Source organism: Lepidochelys kempii, chromosome 4, assembly GCF_965140265.1.
Source record: "Lepidochelys kempii isolate rLepKem1 chromosome 4, rLepKem1.hap2, whole genome shotgun sequence".
Lineage (NCBI taxonomy): Eukaryota > Metazoa > Chordata > Testudines > Cheloniidae > Lepidochelys > Lepidochelys kempii.
The window spans coordinates 53,526,653-53,544,935 of record NC_133259.1 but is presented as its reverse complement, the minus strand read 5'-3'; the positions used below and the strand labels follow the sequence as shown (position 1 = coordinate 53,544,935).

General features: G+C 37.9%; 2 protein-coding genes across 6 annotated transcripts in view; one reads left to right on the top strand and one right to left on the bottom strand.

Moving 5' to 3' along the window:
* ANAPC10 (anaphase promoting complex subunit 10) overlaps positions 1–18,283 on the top strand; it is a 301,756-nt gene that overhangs the window by 242,572 nt on the left and 40,901 nt on the right. The window contains exons 5-6 of one of the 4 annotated variants that reach the window (XR_012158581.1): positions 3,976–4,134; positions 16,828–18,047. The exons of 1 other annotated variant lie outside the window; for it this stretch is intronic. Coding sequence is in view for 1 of the 3 variants with exons in the window: in XM_073341257.1 (XP_073197358.1) it covers positions 16,828–16,860 (33 nt within the window). In the remaining 2 variants the exon portion in view is untranslated. Of the gene's footprint in view, positions 1–3,975; positions 4,135–16,827; positions 18,048–18,283 lie in introns of those variants that run through there. 2 more of the 4 variants (XR_012158580.1, XM_073341257.1) reach the window with 2 other exon arrangements.
* The window catches only part of HHIP (hedgehog interacting protein), an 87,372-nt gene that overhangs the window by 66,896 nt on the left and 2,193 nt on the right, over positions 1–18,283 (bottom strand). For both annotated transcript variants that reach the window (XM_073341236.1, XM_073341234.1), the window contains exons 2-4: positions 13,002–13,197; positions 4,912–5,068; positions 3,911–4,112 (exon numbers count right to left, since the gene is read on the bottom strand). In XM_073341236.1, the coding sequence (XP_073197337.1) occupies positions 3,911–4,112; positions 4,912–5,068; positions 13,002–13,197 (555 nt within the window). The remainder of the gene's footprint in view (positions 1–3,910; positions 4,113–4,911; positions 5,069–13,001; positions 13,198–18,283) is intronic.

Genomic DNA, 18,283 nt, shown 5'->3' with positions numbered 1-18,283 from the left:
TTTCACTGTAGTTACTCTGTAAGGAGAGAATCAGGCTCATTGTAACAAAAATGTACACAGACCGCTTCCATTAGTGTTACATTAGTGCGAATTAAACATGTTTAACCCCCTTTTGTCTTGTAAAGAGAAGAGAGCTCTTATTCAGACAGCCCACACACAGCTACAATGCCCCAACAGACCTGAACCATTCATGGTCAATGATGTCAGTAATCTGCATACTAATGTCCTGAAGCACTAATTAGCAAAATATGCAGACTGTAAAGATTCTGGAGAAATAACTCTGCATTTAAAAAAATTGAAACAGGGATTACGTTAACATGAACTAGATATCTTTTTGATTGTGCCAGCAGGGTCTAAACAGGGAAGTTAAAGTGCAACGTTAGAGCCTTTTACATATTGCTCCCTTCCAGAGCATTTTGCCAGAATCAGGTATTATTATCCCTGATATTATTTTTATATGTGAACAATGTCTGTAGTTGCCACAGGGATGTTATGTAACTGTGAATGGGAAGGAAGGTGATTAGTGTGACTCGGAATGAGAAGGGAGGTGGCCCACAGGATGTTCTGTTATAATGATATACACTGTAAAAAATGGTTGAGAACTGTTTTAAAATAATCATTAGGGAATATTTGGTTTTATTTATTCTCTTCTACTTTTTCAAGTTATTGGGTGTTTTATATAACTATTAGCGCAGTTAAGCTGCGTGTACTAATTTTCAGCATTCTCCTGCCTTCCTCTCCCCACCTATCGGCTAGTGTCCTGCTTCCAGCTACTTCTCCTTCCTTCTTCCTCTGCAGAATGCAAAAAGGCCTCCACCCATTCAAGACCCCACCACCAGAAAGCACTAGAACACCCATCATTCCCTCTAACTGGACCGCCTTCGGTTTCTTGCTTGTCTTTCCTTTGGTTCCAGTCTTCCAGCTAAATTAGCACTACTGGCTCTATGGTGATGACTTTTGTAATGCTGACTGATCTCCCCGTTTTTGTAGATTGGTCAAATGGAATGAGTCAGTCAGGACTATGGAAAGGTTGGACAGGCCGGGGGGAGAGGATTCTTGACAAAAGGGTGATTCATTCCTAATGTACCACACTAACATTTTTTTTTTAACACTGTGCTCTCCGGAAAGCCATAAGTGTAAATCATCTAGGAATTAACTGAAATTATTTAATGGTCTGATTTGCACTGGCTAAATAGTGGACTAAAGTACTTATTTGGACAAATTCTGCTTTTCATTGACATTAATTGAGTTGTACTAGTATTAACCAAGAGGAGAATTTGTTCCATTGTGTGCAATATGTAGGCACAAAGAGCTAAGTCTGGGTTTGTGCTTTAGAATTGGCTATTCATTGCTTACCTTTTTAAAAACCTTTAATTTAGCTTATTAAAGATGTCTCGACATTAGACAACAACTAACTGCTGCAGTATTTCTAGGACATATGCAAACACATGCAGGCCCATAATGATTTGCTATAATTCCCAGTAACAACTTTGCTTGAGAGGGTGTGAACTGTGTGAACCAAGTGAAGTATATGTGTGTATACAGTATGTATGTGAAAAGAGATGTATAGGAGTGCTTGTGTGAGTATTCACAACACATGGTTTGGTGATATCCATGTGATAAACTGCAGAACCATGTCATAAATTGCAGTTATCATGTACATTTGACTGCCTCACATGTGTTTACTTCACCACTCATCAATAATGCAGCCATCCCAAACTCATACTTATAAACACTTTGCCAAGATTTGAAATAAAAGGAGCCTAAAGTTAGTGTCTCTAAATCTGTATTTATATGCCTAAATAAGTGGGCTAATTTTCAAAGTGCTGAACACTTAGCAACTTCCATTAATTTTAGCGGGAGCTGTTGGGTGCTCGGCACACCTTGAAAATCAAGCCACTTATTCGGGTGCTTCAATATAGACCCAGAGGAGACTGCCCCAATTTTGAAAATTGTGGTGCTTTTGTCTAGTAAAGGGGTGGCCAACCTATGGCTCTGGAGCCACAGCAGCTTTTCCAAAGTTAATATGCGGCTCCTTGTATAGGCACCAACTCTGGGGCTGGATCTACAGGTTCCAACTTTCCAGTGTGCCGGGGCGTGCTCACTGCTCAACCCCTGGCTTTGCCACAGGCCCTGCCTCCTCTCTTCTCCCGCTCCCCCCCAGAGCTTCATGCACCCCACAAAACAGCTGATCAGGAGGTGCGGGGAGGGAGGGGGAGGTGCTGATTGGCGGGGCTGCTGGTGGGTGGGAGACACTGGGAGCGGGTGGTGGGAGCTGCTGGGCGGCTGCTGACGTATCACTGTGGCTCTTTGGCAATGTACATTGGTAAATTCTGGCTCCTTCTCAGGCTCAGGTTGGCCACCCCGGTCTAGTATATTTCTGATAATAGTAACTAGGCCTTAATATTATGCCCATCACCATGATGTAAAGACACTGAGAACACCACATTATACTAGAACATGCTCCTTTTATATTTGTTGAGTATTTTTTCTTTTTTTTTCTTCTTTTTTGTCTTGGAGCTCAGTAGCTGAAGGCAATCCACATAGGCACAAAGGCAATGGTCAATAAATCATAAAATCATAGAAATTAGTTCTTTTTTTAAAAGAAACTACTGTATTTTGCATTTATTCCTCTGTTTCAAAACAAACCCAAAATTATCCAAACACCGTCTCAGAAAGGTCTATCTGAAACTGTCCTGTTGGCATTGTATCTGATGCACAAAAAGCCTATTTATCGTGTAATAAATACTTTAGATCAACATAGCTCATTTTCATTATTTTTTTTTTCATTTCACCAAAGCAAGTCCATGAGTTATTTCAGGTAAGGATGCTTTTTATGAAGTTAGATTGCAGTTCTTTGATGCACAGCCTGATTCTAAAGCTTAATTCCAATTTTACGTATCACAATAGTAGGATTTCAGCTGAGTTATCAGTATAAACATTTACATAAGTAAATACTGGAATAAAATATAGATGGGTTCTGATTAAAATATCACTTGGTAGCCTTTGGATTCCCTTAAGTTTACTAATCCCACGATTTTATTGTCATATCTAGAAGTACTGCCTTGAAAACCAACATCTCCAGGAATAATAATATCACATCGTTGCCCAATCATCAGGGCTCTGTTCCAGCTCCCATTAAAGTCAATAGTAGTCTTTGTGCTTGATCAGCACTAGAAAAAATTCACTAATATATAGGCATACGTTTAGAGGTGCAATAACATTTTTAGGGTACAGGTTGTGTGCTGCACATTTTAGATTATACCACAGACAATGGGCAGTTTTTGTAGTTCTCAGAGATTGAAGAAATGGGGAGGGGAAGCACAGCTCCCCCGTGCTAAAAAAACACAGAGTAGCTCCCCCTCCTTCTTGGATGGTGTGGTGAGAGCTCCCCCTTCTGTATGCTTCTACAATAACCACTGGTAATACCAAAAGATTCAAGTGGGATAATTCCTTAAATGGCTCAAGCCTGCTCCCACTGAAGTCAATGCCAAAGTTTGGCAAACTTCAGTAGTAGCATAATCAGGCCTAAATGATGTAAATGTGGAGATAACTTTGTGATCCAGGTGCTGTACATCCTCCGGTACATTCAAGGGGAGGAAACAATTAAAAGCACAGAGAAAAATATGAATACAGTTCTTATAATCAGTCTTTTCCCTTTACTTAACCAAGGAAAGCAGACTCCTTCATTATGCTCCCTTTCCTTATCAGTTGGAACTCTACTATATTTCATATTTGCTCCTTATCTTCTATTTAGAATACTTTTTCTTTAAATTAAAATATTTTCCTGAAAAAAATTGCTGATGCTCGCTATGATTTTGATTTTAAATGAAAAGCACATACAGGGAGGGTAACAAATAATTAGATTAAAATATAAGCAGATGAGAGAGAAATAAAAAAGAATTCCAACCTTTATGCCACTTTGAACAAGCTTGTGTATGTCCAAAAACGGTTCCTTAATTATGTCCCCTTCAGGAGTGAAAATCTTCACATATCCTTCCTTCTCAAGGATAAAGAGACGATGTGATGCATCCCCACAGTGCACTGCACCAACAGGCTGCCTCAAACCACTCACAACCTCCTGAATACAGAAGCAGTTGTGCTTGTGCTTTCTAAAGAAATCGGAGAAAAACAGTGAGACTTTTTTTATTATTATTATTTTGCAAAAGATACAGTTCACAGAACCTTCACATAACATTGCCCCTGAGAACTACAATACAAGGTTCCAAAAGTGGTATTACAAGGATAATTATAAAGGCCAAATTCTGTCCTCAGATGCACTGTGGCCCCTCCTACTGAAGTCAATGAGAGTAACCTGTGTACAGCCAAGAGCAAAATTTGGCTTTATATAGCTGGGAGTTAAAGAAAAGTAGTCTGAGATCTGAGAGCCGGGGAGGGAGAGCAAAATTCACAGAGAGGAAAGTGAATATTTTATAGGCAAATTCTCTCCTAAAGTAAGCACTGCAAATCCCAAAGACTTCAGAATTTGATAAAATTTTCCTTATTTTGGAGAAGTGTACTGAAATAACATAATCCAATTTATTCACAATAGTGGAAAATGTACAGGAGAAAAAAATGCCATATGCATAAAAACAGATTTGCTAATAAATTATTGTAGAGAGAACTTCCATACTGCTGTAAACTATTAGTAATAAATTTCAGATCAAAATGACACACATGAAGTACATATGAATCACAGAGAAGCTTGGCTCATAATACTCTGTTAGTAACCTACATATTAAAAGTATCTAAGCTAATGTGATTAAAAAAAAGGCACTTAAACAGCAGCAGAAGAAAATAACATCTGGAGGACACAGCTGCTGAGCATAAGCACAGACTGAGCTGATTCACTGTGAAAACCACAAAGATTTGTCAGTTTTTTTAGATTAAACAGCATTTATCTTTATGAACCTGCTGAGCTCTTCCACTTTGTCATATTCTTCCATCTGGTCCAAATAGTTAGAAGCTGGGCCTCGCACTTGTTTTCTTGGAAAATCTGGAAAGCACAAGCCACCATCTTTTCTTGCATAGTAAAAGCAAAACTCATCAGCTGTAGTTTGGAGAAACCCTTAAAAATGTAAAAGAGCATAAAAGTGTTTAGTGTATTGCCAAGCCTGCAGGTTTTGTGCTTTCAACCTAATGTTCAAATGGGTCATATTCTGAGTGGAAAAATAAGCACTTTAAACAAAGTTCTGTCTTTAAACACAGATAGATGGAGTAATACCTTTTGTGGCTTACTCTTCTCTATTTCTATCACCCATTATTTGCAATGTGATTAAGCAGGAAAAAAACAACGATGTTAAAATAATACTAAGGGTCAGTCATAAAAACATGAGAGAAAATTCAGAGTTAAGGTGGCCATGCACCTGTTGACATCAGCAGACCCGACTAATAAAGGACAATGTGTTGTAAAGCTCAAGCTATTGCAGCCTTAACTTAACTTGTTCTTGCTGTTTTGGTTTATAGCTGACGCTTAGCATTATTATTTTAACAACATTATATTACAGAGTATTGGTTTTCATTTTGTTTTTATGCTGCTAACTACCATTGAAATAATTGATGGTACTTTCCATTGATTTATAAAAGGGTGTAAAAACTTCATATCAATATCTTAAGAGCTTCATGAAGCATTGGCACCAAAAGACAGACAGTATAACTGGTGCATGAGCAGTAGTCTCAAAAAGAGAGGACTAAGGATAAAACAGAACTTAATTTATATTCAGGTGTCCTTACAACTCTGTGGTTAGTACTCTGCACTACCATGGGAGAACCTGAAGTTCAATGTCACAGACTAGTTCTTCACTCTCCAGGGCCTAAGAAGAGGGAGTGCTGCATCCTGCTCTGTAGCTATACCTGAAGCCTATCTAAAGCAAGTGTGCATGGGTTCTGTAAACTGTCTTTAGCTGAAAGGAGTTCTTTAGGTTTGGGGTTATTTAAAGAAGGAGTCTGAAAACCAAAAAGAAAAAAAAGAAAAGAAATGAGATCTATGAGGAAGAACAGTGCTGCTGTTGACTTTTTAATACATTCCAGTAACAGCAAGACTATTACTTTCTGCCTATTCATAGACCTATTTCTAGTAAGTTTCACCCATTTTTAATCCTCTTTATCAAAGCTCATGTGTACATCAGAAGGCAGAATTTAGCCCATTATATATAGCGTGTGGGGTTTTGAATAAAATCAGCAAGGTAGTCTGGTTTAGAACATCTTTAAGTTCCCTTTGCACTGCCAGAGCAATGCAAAAGGAGACTTTGCATGAGTCAGGATATGGGCCATGGTATATACAGAATTAATAATGATTCATTATATAGGATAAAAGTTTTATTGGCACTCAGTTGGGATCATCAGCATGACTCTCATATAAGTAAGTAATGCAGTTATCCCAAATTTATGTCAATAAAACTTTTGGACTTCAACTCACAATCATGTATTCTTTTCATATGCATCCTCCTTTAATAAATAAATATCCAGGTAATTCCAAATAATGGGGCCAAATTCTGCCTTTGGGTTATAGAAAATAAAATTTGGAACACGTGATTGTGTGTTGTGGCATGAAGGTTTCATTGGCATGAATTTGGAGATTCAGCAAATATCAGCAGCTAGTGGCTGTTTCTAATTTATAGGAAGTAGCACAAGAAATGCATGAGAAAAAAGATACATAATTTTCATATGGAATAAGTGAAGATTAATTGTGACATAACCATGGAACAGTATTCCAAGGCTCTGTATTTGTCAAGCTAGACCCCAAAACAATCCAGAATCTTGATGTTGAATTATTTGACATCAGAGGGCATGACCGAGCCCTTAGTAATTTCTTTCTCTACATACAATCGACAGTCAAGCTAAGTGCAATGGACATTTGGAGCTGTAGAATTACTACATGCTCAATATGCCATTTTTATTAAGGACACATTTCTTTGTTCTGAAATTTTGTCTTCAATAAGAATAAATGGGAGTATGTGTAGATCACACTGTTTAGCCAGTGTATGTTCATTTCTAATAACAGTCAGATGCAAACTCATTTAACCTATGCCATATGGAATGTTCTTTACTTATACATAAAGTGATTGACTTTATGCCTGTGGCTATTTGTATCATGAAGTATTTTAGCATGTAAGCAAGTATGAAATGTACTGAACTTGTTTTTGCCATTCAATAAGCCCATTCCTTTTTCATATTCTATAACTCTGTTTTTAAAAACTGGGGTTTGAACTGAACTCTGAAATGCTACAGTGTCAATGGATGAACTTGCTAAGTTGTCAAAAAGAGATGGTGTCTCTATAAGGACAACTCCAATTGTGCATAATGGGTAGTATTTCGAAAAATGCTCAGAGTTGGTCTAACTGCCTCCATGGAAATTAATGGAGTTAGGCCAACTCTGAGCACTTTTCAAAATCCCACCCTCTATATGTTCCATCCAATTAAGGTCAATTTATCTTTGGATGTCTGTGCAATTCCCATTGACTTCAATGGGAGTCTGGCACATGCATAAAAAGGCAGAACTTGGCCCTTAGGTTTTATTCTGCCATGTAATAAGAAAGCATTACTTACAAATTTTTGCTGCCATATATTACATAGACTAGATCAGATATGAAAACTGTCCCAATAAAGAAATATTTACATTATATAAGGGGTCAAAATCCTGCAGTTTTTACTCTATCCTTAGTAAAGCACAGCTGCTACTGACTTCTCTGGGGTTTATGCCTAAGGGCTGTAAAGTGTGGCCCTCTGAATTTCTGTATCTATTGCTATGTTTTTAAAGACCCTTACAGGTGGTGATGAATTTTCTCTGCTCATTCTAAGTTTCTCCTGTTTTGCTAGGATCCTGCAGACATTATATTTCTTTATATTTGAAAAATGAATGGTAAAAAGAGAGAGGAATCTGATCTCAAGGTCCCAGTCTGTATATCCCTGAAGTTGAGGATTGTTCAGGTCAGGAAATCTAGATCTAAACCCATCATGTGGATTTGGGATCCAGTCTGGATCCAAAACTTGCTAGGAAAGGTTGGAGCTTCCAGGTTCAGAAACTATTTCCCTCCTCCCCCCAATCCCACCCTTCATCCCTATCTGACTATGTTTTCCATCATCCTTGACTCCTTCTACCCTCTTTCCTATTGCAAGGTCACCCAGCCAACCCTCAGCCTTGGCTTCACTCACCAACAACTTCCTCTGCTCCTGAACTCATCCAGCTGAACATCCTGGATGGCAGTCCCACAACCATGCTGACTTCTACCACTGCAAATTTATTCTTTCCTCCTACAGCTCTTCCACCTCACTATTCAAGAAGCACCACTTCTGCATTATCATTCAATTCTGCCATTGCAAAGTTGCAACCAGAGCTGCCTCTCTTGCAACTTTGCTTCCCTCCTTAAACCTTTCCATTGCTCCAACCTCGCTAAGGTCAGGGTGTCACTGATTTTTTTTAATCTACAAGAGCTGATGGGACCTCTCTTCTTCTCCCTCTAACTCCTCCTCCAAATCACCCTCTCTACTCCCCCCATCACCAAAACTGAGATTTCTTGTTTCCTCTCCTCCTCTAACCACTCCAACTGCCCCAGCAACCTCTTCCCTGCTTCCCATCCTGATCTCCCTACTCCCCACTCTCCTTTTCTTAATGTTTTCCCTCAATCCCACATTCTCCAGTGGTTCATTCCCTTCACACTAAACGTATGCTCTAATTTCCTCTTCATAAAAAAAAAATCATCCTTGACCCCACTTACTTCTCCAACTACATTCTCTCTTCTCCCATTCATTTCCAAGCTCACTGAACATACTGTCTACAAGTGCTGTCTGGAAATCCTCTTCTTCATCTCCCTTCTAGACTCTTTTAATCTGGTTTCTCCCTCCACTGAAACAGCTTTCACCATCATATCATCTTCCTGACCAAATCTTCTACTATATCTCCAACTATTATCAGCCTAACTTCTTTGCTGCTTTTCAACTGATTGACCATGCTCTTCTTCTTGAAATCTTATTCTTCCTCAGCTTTTGTAACCTCCATCACTTTCTGGTTACTCCTATATCTCAAACTTTTCCTTTGGCATCTTGTTCAGTGTATGCCTCCTCTCCCTTTCTGTAACTTTAAAGAGGAGTCTTCAGTGGACTGATTGAGTCAGGTTCTGATCCGGGCCCCAGCCTTTACCCACCACAATCATGGGGAGCCTGCTGTAAATTAAAGCAGCCCCTGGACTGCTCTAACTTATCCTGGGCCTGTACCATGCCTGGAACAGGTCAAGTCCAGAAGACACGCCACTCACCTCTTTCTTGAGCTGTGCACAGGATGAACGGCTAGCCCACTGAATTAAATGGAGCTACATTGATTTATGCCACCTGGGTATCTAACCTAATGACTTTATTCCTGCTAACTTCGTTGAGATAGAGAATATATATATTTTTAATCACAAGGAAACAGAACAATACTTCCCTTAGTCATTTCTTTGTTCCATGATGATGGATTTTGAAAAGTTTTGGGGGGGTATAAATGAACAGCTTTCTAGATTCACATCTGAAATTGTTGACAAAAAATATGCTCACCTCACTCTCCTCAACTCTTAGCTATGTTCCTGAGGTGACTCCAGCCAGATGCTCCCCCTGCTGAAACCTTTGGAGACTACCAGGTCAGGTGGTCACACAACTTAATCCCAGTGGATTTTTCAGGTGTATGGTAATGGGTCTGCATACACCCAGCAGCAGTGTGGAACTGTTGCAGCCTCCACACTGGACATTTTTCGGCTAATACCAAATAACTGTGGAAGTACTTCTGGAATTGCAGTGCAGGGAGTGATTATTCTCCATTTCTGCCATTTTGGTTTGAATGCCACTTGGTTAAAACTCCACATCTAGATTCTCACTTTGGTAACATCTGGAACTGGATGTGCACACAATCACCTCAACCAGTTTCTGTTAAAAACAAGAATAATGGGCACAAGGGGACAGGTAAGCTGTTTAACCCCAGCTAATGTCAGTTTGCTTCCATGATAGCATTTGGTGCTTCAAAAGTGAAGAAAAATGTGATTTCTAATTCAAAGAAGGGATGTAGGCCCCTTATTTGTAGCAAATCTTCAGCTTGGCTACTGGATTTGGGCACTGAGGATACATTAAAAAGAAAAGGAGTACCTGTGGCACCTTAGAGACTAACCAATTTATTAAAGCATAAGCTTTCGTGAGCTACAGCTCACTATGAAATGAGCTGTAGCTCATGAAAGCTTATGCTTTAATAAACTGGTTAGTCTCTAAGGTGCCACAGGTACTCCTTTTCTTTTTACAGATACAGACTAACACAGCTGCTACTCTGAAACCTGAGGATACATTGTGGACGAATGGAAAAGAATCCTCTCCCCAAGCCATGGAGCAGTTGTGGAGCCACTCTCTAATGAATCAGTCCCATAAGGCTAAGTACCTACTAATATTTTTGACTTGCAGATGGAGAGAGAACTGAATGGATTTCTGATGCTAGTCAGTAATAGAGCTGGTCTGAAAATGAAACTACAATTTAACAAAAAGAAATAGTTTTTTTCCAAAGTTGAAATTTCAACCAAAAATTGCTCACCAGCTCTTGTCAATAAAATACGTAACCTTCCTATATCACTTTATGGAGTAAAAGCACTTTTGCCATCAATAACTACTCCTTGTAATTCCCCTGTGATGTAGTTGGGTATTATTCCCACTGCACAGATGGAGAAACTGAGGGAGAGAAATTAAATGATGTGCTATGTGCCAAACACTGAGTCACTGGCAGAGCCATGATTAGAACTCAGACCGGTTTACCTCCCAGCCCTGTGCACAGTCCTCCAAGCCACATTGCCTCACAAGAACCTGTTCTTTGCCGTTCATGTCAAGCAATCTAAATAATGAAACATAGGTTGTGGGTTCTTTTTGTTTGTCTTTTCAATACTTGTCAAGTTTGTAAAACTTTCAAGTGGCAGAAACAGATTTCATACGTGGATTATAAAACTCAAATGAACTATGAATTTGCTTTTAAATGTACATGTATATTTTGAGGGACACTCTAGAATTCTATAGGTCACTTTCCCCCAAAGTGTGACTGAATCTCAATACCTTCATGAAATATTAATACATGTGCCAATGACCACTCTGCCAAACAAATCAATTAACCCTGTCCGACATAAGTATGCAACGACTTTCTGTTAGTGCAGCCCACTCTCAGAACAAGTATTTAGAATGATTATTAGCATCTGATTGATGTAGGAAAACTCCTATTCTAGCTAGCTTGTAAGCTCTTTCCTGCAAAGCACAGTGCTCTGTCCAGTGCTAAAGTTATGCTTTCATCTGGTTATCTTTCAAGGCAACCTGGGTGGTCACAAAAAGCACTTGACATCTTGATGCACTTCAGCAGTTTTACATATACACAAACTTTGTAGAAAAATAAATTTGTCATTCATCACCACATATGTTGATCTGGGGAGTGAGGATCCTGAGGCTGTGTAGCTCCTGTGCTGCTCAGCCCATTCCCTCTCTGCCCCCTCCTCCCTCCTTAACTTTTGTTCCCTATAGAGCATTTTTCTCGGAAACTTAGACTCTAATGAAAAGATGATGTAAATGTTCAGCAGAATATACTCATCATTTGGGTTAGTTACAAACTTGTATTTAAAAAAAACACTCTTTGTGGTGGCTTCCAGGATGGGCCAAACGTTTACAATATCTACTCTGTTATCTCTGCTCGGCAGGCAGTCTTGGCAACTATGATCTATTCTGCTTTGCTCTGGGGAATGTGATAAAGAGCAAGAAACAGCTGGTTTAAGAAAGCCTTAGAAACATCTCTGTAGTTTATAAAGACAATAATAATATTTTCATATTTGAATGGGTTTAGATACATGTTAAACCACACCAAAGGGAAAAAGCAACTCTATTCAAAATGTTTTTGCAAGTCAATAAGAGAACACTACAGAAAAGTCCTGCATCCCTGTGAGTTCAAAGAAAACAAAGTACATACTGTACCTAAGCAATAAAAGCATTGCCCACTTAAAGCCATACCTATTACACAGCTCAGTTTTACAGAACTGTTCATGTTATAAATGATTATTCGCAAGTTTGTCATGATCTTACCTAACTCAGAACTACATTATTTTCTTTTAAATTTCACTACTCAAAAAAATCCTACTAGTTCAACTTTTTTCTGTGGTGCCAACAGTGTTTGGATAAGGAGAGAGGAACAGTTGAAGAAAGGGCAATCATAATTATATAAATGTTTTAGTCCTGTAATTACTGATGATGTTGTTTAACATAATCTTTTAAGACAATATTTTAACTTTTTAAAAATGCAACTACCTTTGCAGGGCATTTTGGCAATCTTGTGTAAAGGTGATAAGAGTCATTTGTGTGATGGCTACAGGCACCATGGGCCAAATTCCGCTTTTGGTTATGCCAAGGTAAACCACGTGACTATGGCAGGACCCTTCAGTGTCAGTTAAGGGTGGAATTTGGTCCCATGTTGTTTACAGCATCAATGGAACTGATTCAAAGGGCACTGAAGTCAGTAGAAAGACTCCCACTGATTTCAGTGGGCATTGAATTCTGGTGCATATGTTTAAAAACAAAAATGTATGTGATTACCAAACCAGGAAAGGACACCTTAAATATTCAACATCTTTATACTACCTACACTATACTACAGCTTCTTTTTTTTCACTTTTTAAAAGCGTATCAGTTAGAAGAGCTTTTTTATGGTTCGCTAATTGTTTTTATGCTTTGGGTGAACAAAGTGAAATTTCAATACAGAGAATAACTTATTCTGGTGATTTGAAAAGTTATAACATATATCACTGAGTTTTCTAGAAATTCAAGAGGAGGCTGGGAAGAAAAAAACCCAAATATTCACTTGAATAGGAAAGATCTACCTTCATGGTCCTGACTCTACACTCCTTAATGTCTCTGGGGGTTTCCCAATGGAGGACTGCAGGATCTGATCCAATATCTCTTAAGCAATAGAGAGCATTTAAATTTAGACATCTTTTTTTAGTCCATTATTTTGCTATAGTTTTTACCTGGTATTTGACCTCTGCAAGTATAATAGAATTCTTTACAATAGTCTTTGCACAGGAAAGGAAGAGCTAGTTCTCTTTCAGATGCTTCCCCTTTCTCAGGTGAATGGAATAGATTCTGAGCATGTGGTGAGCAGTGTGCACATTTGATTTCTTCCAGTAGCTTCACACATTCTGTGTTGTTGGTAACAGAAAATATCTGCAAGCCACAAACCAGAGACAAATAAATACATGACCTACTTCCCTGTCTTATACAAAAAGATTCTTTGAAATAATGTAAGTAAATCATGCTAATGTAACCAGTACAGTTATGAATCAGTAAAAGTGCCATATTTTAAGTCACCATGCTAAGTGCAAAATTATTACTATGAAAGAGAATCACATGCAATAAATCCTCAGATTTTAGAGTACTAACAAGTGTTTCTCTTTCCAAATGCAAATTAATTTACTCTCACTAATCAAGCCTGCAAATTCTTAATTGTGTGAGTAATTCTTGATCAGTGGGAATACTCACATAAATAAGGATTACTGGCATAAGCAAGGGCTGCAGGAACAGGCCCTAGGTCCACTTCTCTTATAGGTGATGCTGAAAAATACAACTTCCAAGTCTAAATTACATGCATAAGAGGCTCAGATTAAGAGTTACCTAAAGATTTAAAACTAAATTTCTAAAGTCAGAACACATTAGAAAAACAATCTCCAGGTATTTATAAAATATGCAGGCTTTGGATTGTACTGTGAGCTTACTATTAAACCTCCTTTGGTTGAATTCTCAAAGGGGTTCCTCTGAATTTTCTGCTTTTCAATGCAATTATATTCATGCATATGCCAATGTAAACTGTTGGTAGAAAAAGACTTAGATTGTCAGTAATTTCTGTTTATATGAAATAGAAAATATGAAATTTTCCTTAACATACAGTCTGTCCTATTATTCAATTTTAACTTTGTTCTGAAAGAAGTCAATATATTATGCATAATACTTACTTAAGCACTACACCATGCTGTATAATTTGTATAAGTAAACACAAGAGCTTGGGGAGTGCAATGTCGGCATATCATGAAAAATAAATGTTAACGGAAAACAGCACATTCTTCACTATTTGTCTGTAATATTATGCACTTCATAACTTATTCTAAACCACATGGTACTAAGGGTTTGGTTTCTGATCTCTCAACCCAAAATTACGTTATGGCTCAATCCAGCATTCACTGCAGCCATTGTGAGCTGGATCAGGCCTTATCAGAACATAAAGCACAGCATCTCATTATTACTGATTTAGCATAATTATAAACAATTCTAATATAATTGTTTTTTAAAAAGTGATGCTACAAACATTTTATACAATCTTGCTTCTACCGTGCAAGTTCTCAGATCTCAGAGTGGATTTGATATTACTGTTTTTCACACTGTGAAGGACTCTGTGGTGATTCATTCTACTGTAAGAACACTGATTAATTCCTTTCAGAAAACATGCAGTAATTTTGCTAAATTACTCTAGGTAAATCAAATAATTAACTTGCATGGAGATTTTTGGCCCACAATTTGACGCATAATTGCTGTTTGACAGCTCATCAGTCATCAGAATGCCTAAGGCCAGTAATATAATTTTGAACTCATCACTTTATTTTTGGATGAGAATCACATAACTTTGTTCCCACGTATCTGAGAGTGCTTTTTTTATTATTTTAAATCTGGCAGACAAAATAGTAGCAATAATATGGCATTTTAAAAATCGCATACAAAATATTAATAGCAGCAATCCTAATTCTGAATATGACTACCTACTTTTTAAAATTTTTTTTAATTAAGGAAGCATTTCTCAAACTTTTCAAAGCCAGGCCCTCTTCAGGAAAATGAAATTAATCATGTCCTATACAACCCATCCATGTGCTGCCAAAGGATCCCCAAAACAAGCAGTCACTCAAAGTAGTCCCATTGGCTGCAATTGGACCCACTAATGTCAGTAAGTAGAACAGTACTTGGCCTGCCTTCTCTGGTAGAATCCTCATTAATTTCAGAGTTTTCTGGTTTGAGTCTGCAGGATCAGGCCCTAAATAGTCTATTCTGTACAGTTCTTATATTGCCATCATTATCATAGTATCTGAGTGCCTTCCAGCAGCGCATTAAGTGACATGACTAACATCAGTCACATGAAGTTGGCTCTCTCTCTTGTCCTTTCTGTACTAAGATAATTGTGTGCGCAGTGTAGTGTTTTGTTTTGGTATGGGGTTGTTTTGTTTTTTAAGTGTACACACTGATACGCGTTTGTATGAGAAGGCAAAGCTGAAGAAGCGCGCCTTGCACTTGGAGTAGAAGGTGGTGAGATTAGTGTTGGCCCTTAGTTCCTCCTGTTCATTCCAGTCTCAGACTAATCCCCAAGAAAGCTCAGTTTCCTGCACAGATGAGCTTTGCCCTTATGGTAGAAAGTTTCATGATGCCCGACCAGCAGAGTTGTCAGCCACGGTCTCCATCCTAGAATTTTAGTTGATCCTTTTAGATATGCTGGGCCCAGGTCATTGAGGGCCTTGAAGATAACAACCAAGATCTTGAACTTGATTTTCTTCTATGGCAAACCAGTGGAGGAGAGGTCTTATGTGCATACGGTAGCCCATGCTGCTGAGTACACATTTTGTACCAGTTGGAATTTCCTTCAGCCTGATGGCTTCATGCCTAGGTATATTGCATTGCTGTAGTCCATATGGGAAGGGACAAAGACCAGGCCATTGTTCACCGTGATGGAACAGAGTCTCCTAGCCAACCACAGAGGTCAGACAACCTGTGGATGCTGACATGTGAGAGTTTAGCATCAGTGAGGAATCCAGGAGCACTCTTAATCTATGGACTAAATTGCCCAATTTTGAGTATGTATTTACCACCAAGGAAACTACACCATGTTTGCAGACTCTTCAGAGTGCTTTCCTCTGTCCACTAGAATCATCTGTCTTCATCTCTAAGATAATCTCATTCAAGCTCTGGCATACAGTTGGTGGTAGTGGTATGTGGTGAAGCATAGGTCAATAATCAGAGAGGTAAATATTGGGTTTGTTTTCCTCATTAACCCCACAACTGATGCAGGCATATTGCCATAGTTCTATTGGAAGGTACAAAAAGTCAAAAGTTAATTTATTTTTCCTTGTGGAAAATACATTAATTGCTCAGTTAATATACAAGTAAAAAATTTTTTCCTCCATTTTAATGGCTAAAGCTAAAACAAAAGGATCCTAATCCTCCTGACCAGCTGCCATCCACGAGAGGTTTGATTTTTAGTCCTTGAGGAATTGAGTCCATCTCTCAATTTTTGGAATGTGTCTTTGTCATATAATAACTAATCAAAAGATTAGGGAATGGGACTCAATAAATTATCTGAAAATCAAGCACAATATTTTTATGTTAAGTTTCATGCTATTTGAGCATAGTAGGATGTTGAAACTTCACTCTGTGTGAGGTCTGCAGTAGAAATACCTATTTGAAGGTAGATAGAGCCATCATTCTAGCTTTGGTTTCAATAAATCAATAGCCTTACTGAAGTCAATTAAACAGATTTAGCCCAAGGCTGAAACACTGTTTAGAACACAGTATTTTCAGTGAACATATAATAATGACCTTTACCTTTAAAACTGACCATATCTTTGGTCTCTTAAAGAAATGCAAAGTAATTTCCTGTATCAATTTTTAAAAGTTATATGTGAAACCATCAAATTTGCAGTGGTTTGCTGTGGAAATCATGTAAAACTTCCAAACATTATTGCAGCATGCCTAATAATGATTATGCCTGCTGCTGACTAATTTACAACATCTGTAAGATCATCCTTTAATCTCTATCCACAGGCAAGTAAGACTGGTAGAAGAAAGGTAAGATAAATACTGGAATACAGGAAAGTACAGCTTACAAGACTGGTTTATCAACAACAAAAATAGTGAAAAGAGGGAGAAACAGAGACACCCACAAGACACAGAAATTCTATACATGTAATATAGCACTCTGTTTTGCACACCCTGTGTTTATTTTATTTGACAAAAAATAGTGTGGGTTTGATGTTAACAGCAAAAATGTATGACAGTGAATTAAGATGTTTCATTAAACTGTATTTGGTATACAAGCAATTATTTCTAAAAATCATATGCCTACAAGGTTGTTCAGCTGTTGGGTTGAACATATGTTTCTTCTGTACTATAGTGCTGGATTATGTCATTAAAGAGTTCAGTTTCAATTTTAGGCTAATATGTAAATAGATCATTGTACCAAGGCAGCTGTTAAAGGGACCCCAAGATGAGTTATTTGTTTAGTTGGATGTGTTCAACAATAGCCTTTGTTTGTGAAAGAGCCAGAGCAAACAAATGATTGTAAAAGGGCACACTTGAAAACAATTTCTTTTCACCCATTCCTTGACAGCCTTGGCTGTGAAACCATCCAAGGTAGAGAGGGCTTCTGTGCCTATCAGGCTATACGCAAACCTTCAAAAACTCTGGTGTCACAATATTTGATTCTGGCTTTAGTGAACCTAGTGGTAAAATGGGGATATTCTAGAAAGCTAGAAGACAAAGAGTTAAATGCCACATTATGCAAAAAATATTACTAAAGACATTCTAATTTTGTCTGTTTGTTAAAGCAGTGCCCTTTATTGCTGCTTTGCTGTGCTTAAGGGACTGGGAGTGTTGTCATCATAAAGACAGATTAATAATTTGATCATAAAATTGTCTCAAGGCTGACACACAGCATCTTAACCAAGAAGCTAATCTGAAATTGAAAATGCCTGCTGAGCAAGCTCAAATTGCTATAGAAAAAGCTAATGTTCAGATTCCTATTAATGGCATAGACACTCAATCCTGTGGATTAATATGACTCTATATCACATTATAGACCTGTTCAGCTTTTGGAGCCCTTGTGTAATATAGTGCTGAAAACCCACTTTTTACAAAGTTCCCTCCAAGTTTTTTGTATGATATTGTAATGTCTCTTGTGGAATGGTCACTACTTCTATCAAGTATAAATGACATGTATTTTGGAAAATTGTCTAAATATGTATTTACGTGATAAAACAGATTTAAGAAAGCTGTAACCACTGACATTTAATGGATAAATAATGTGGTTTTAAAACCTTTTGGAATAATATCCACTAAAAAGTGTAAATCTATATTTATAAGGTAAGTTTAAATGCTTAGAAATAGATGTTATGGTATATTGTTTTGAAACTTCATACACTTCAAGGATTTGTTTATTACTATCTACAAAACAAAGAAATTAAACAAAAGATATATTCAAAAAATGCAAAGGGACAAAGCC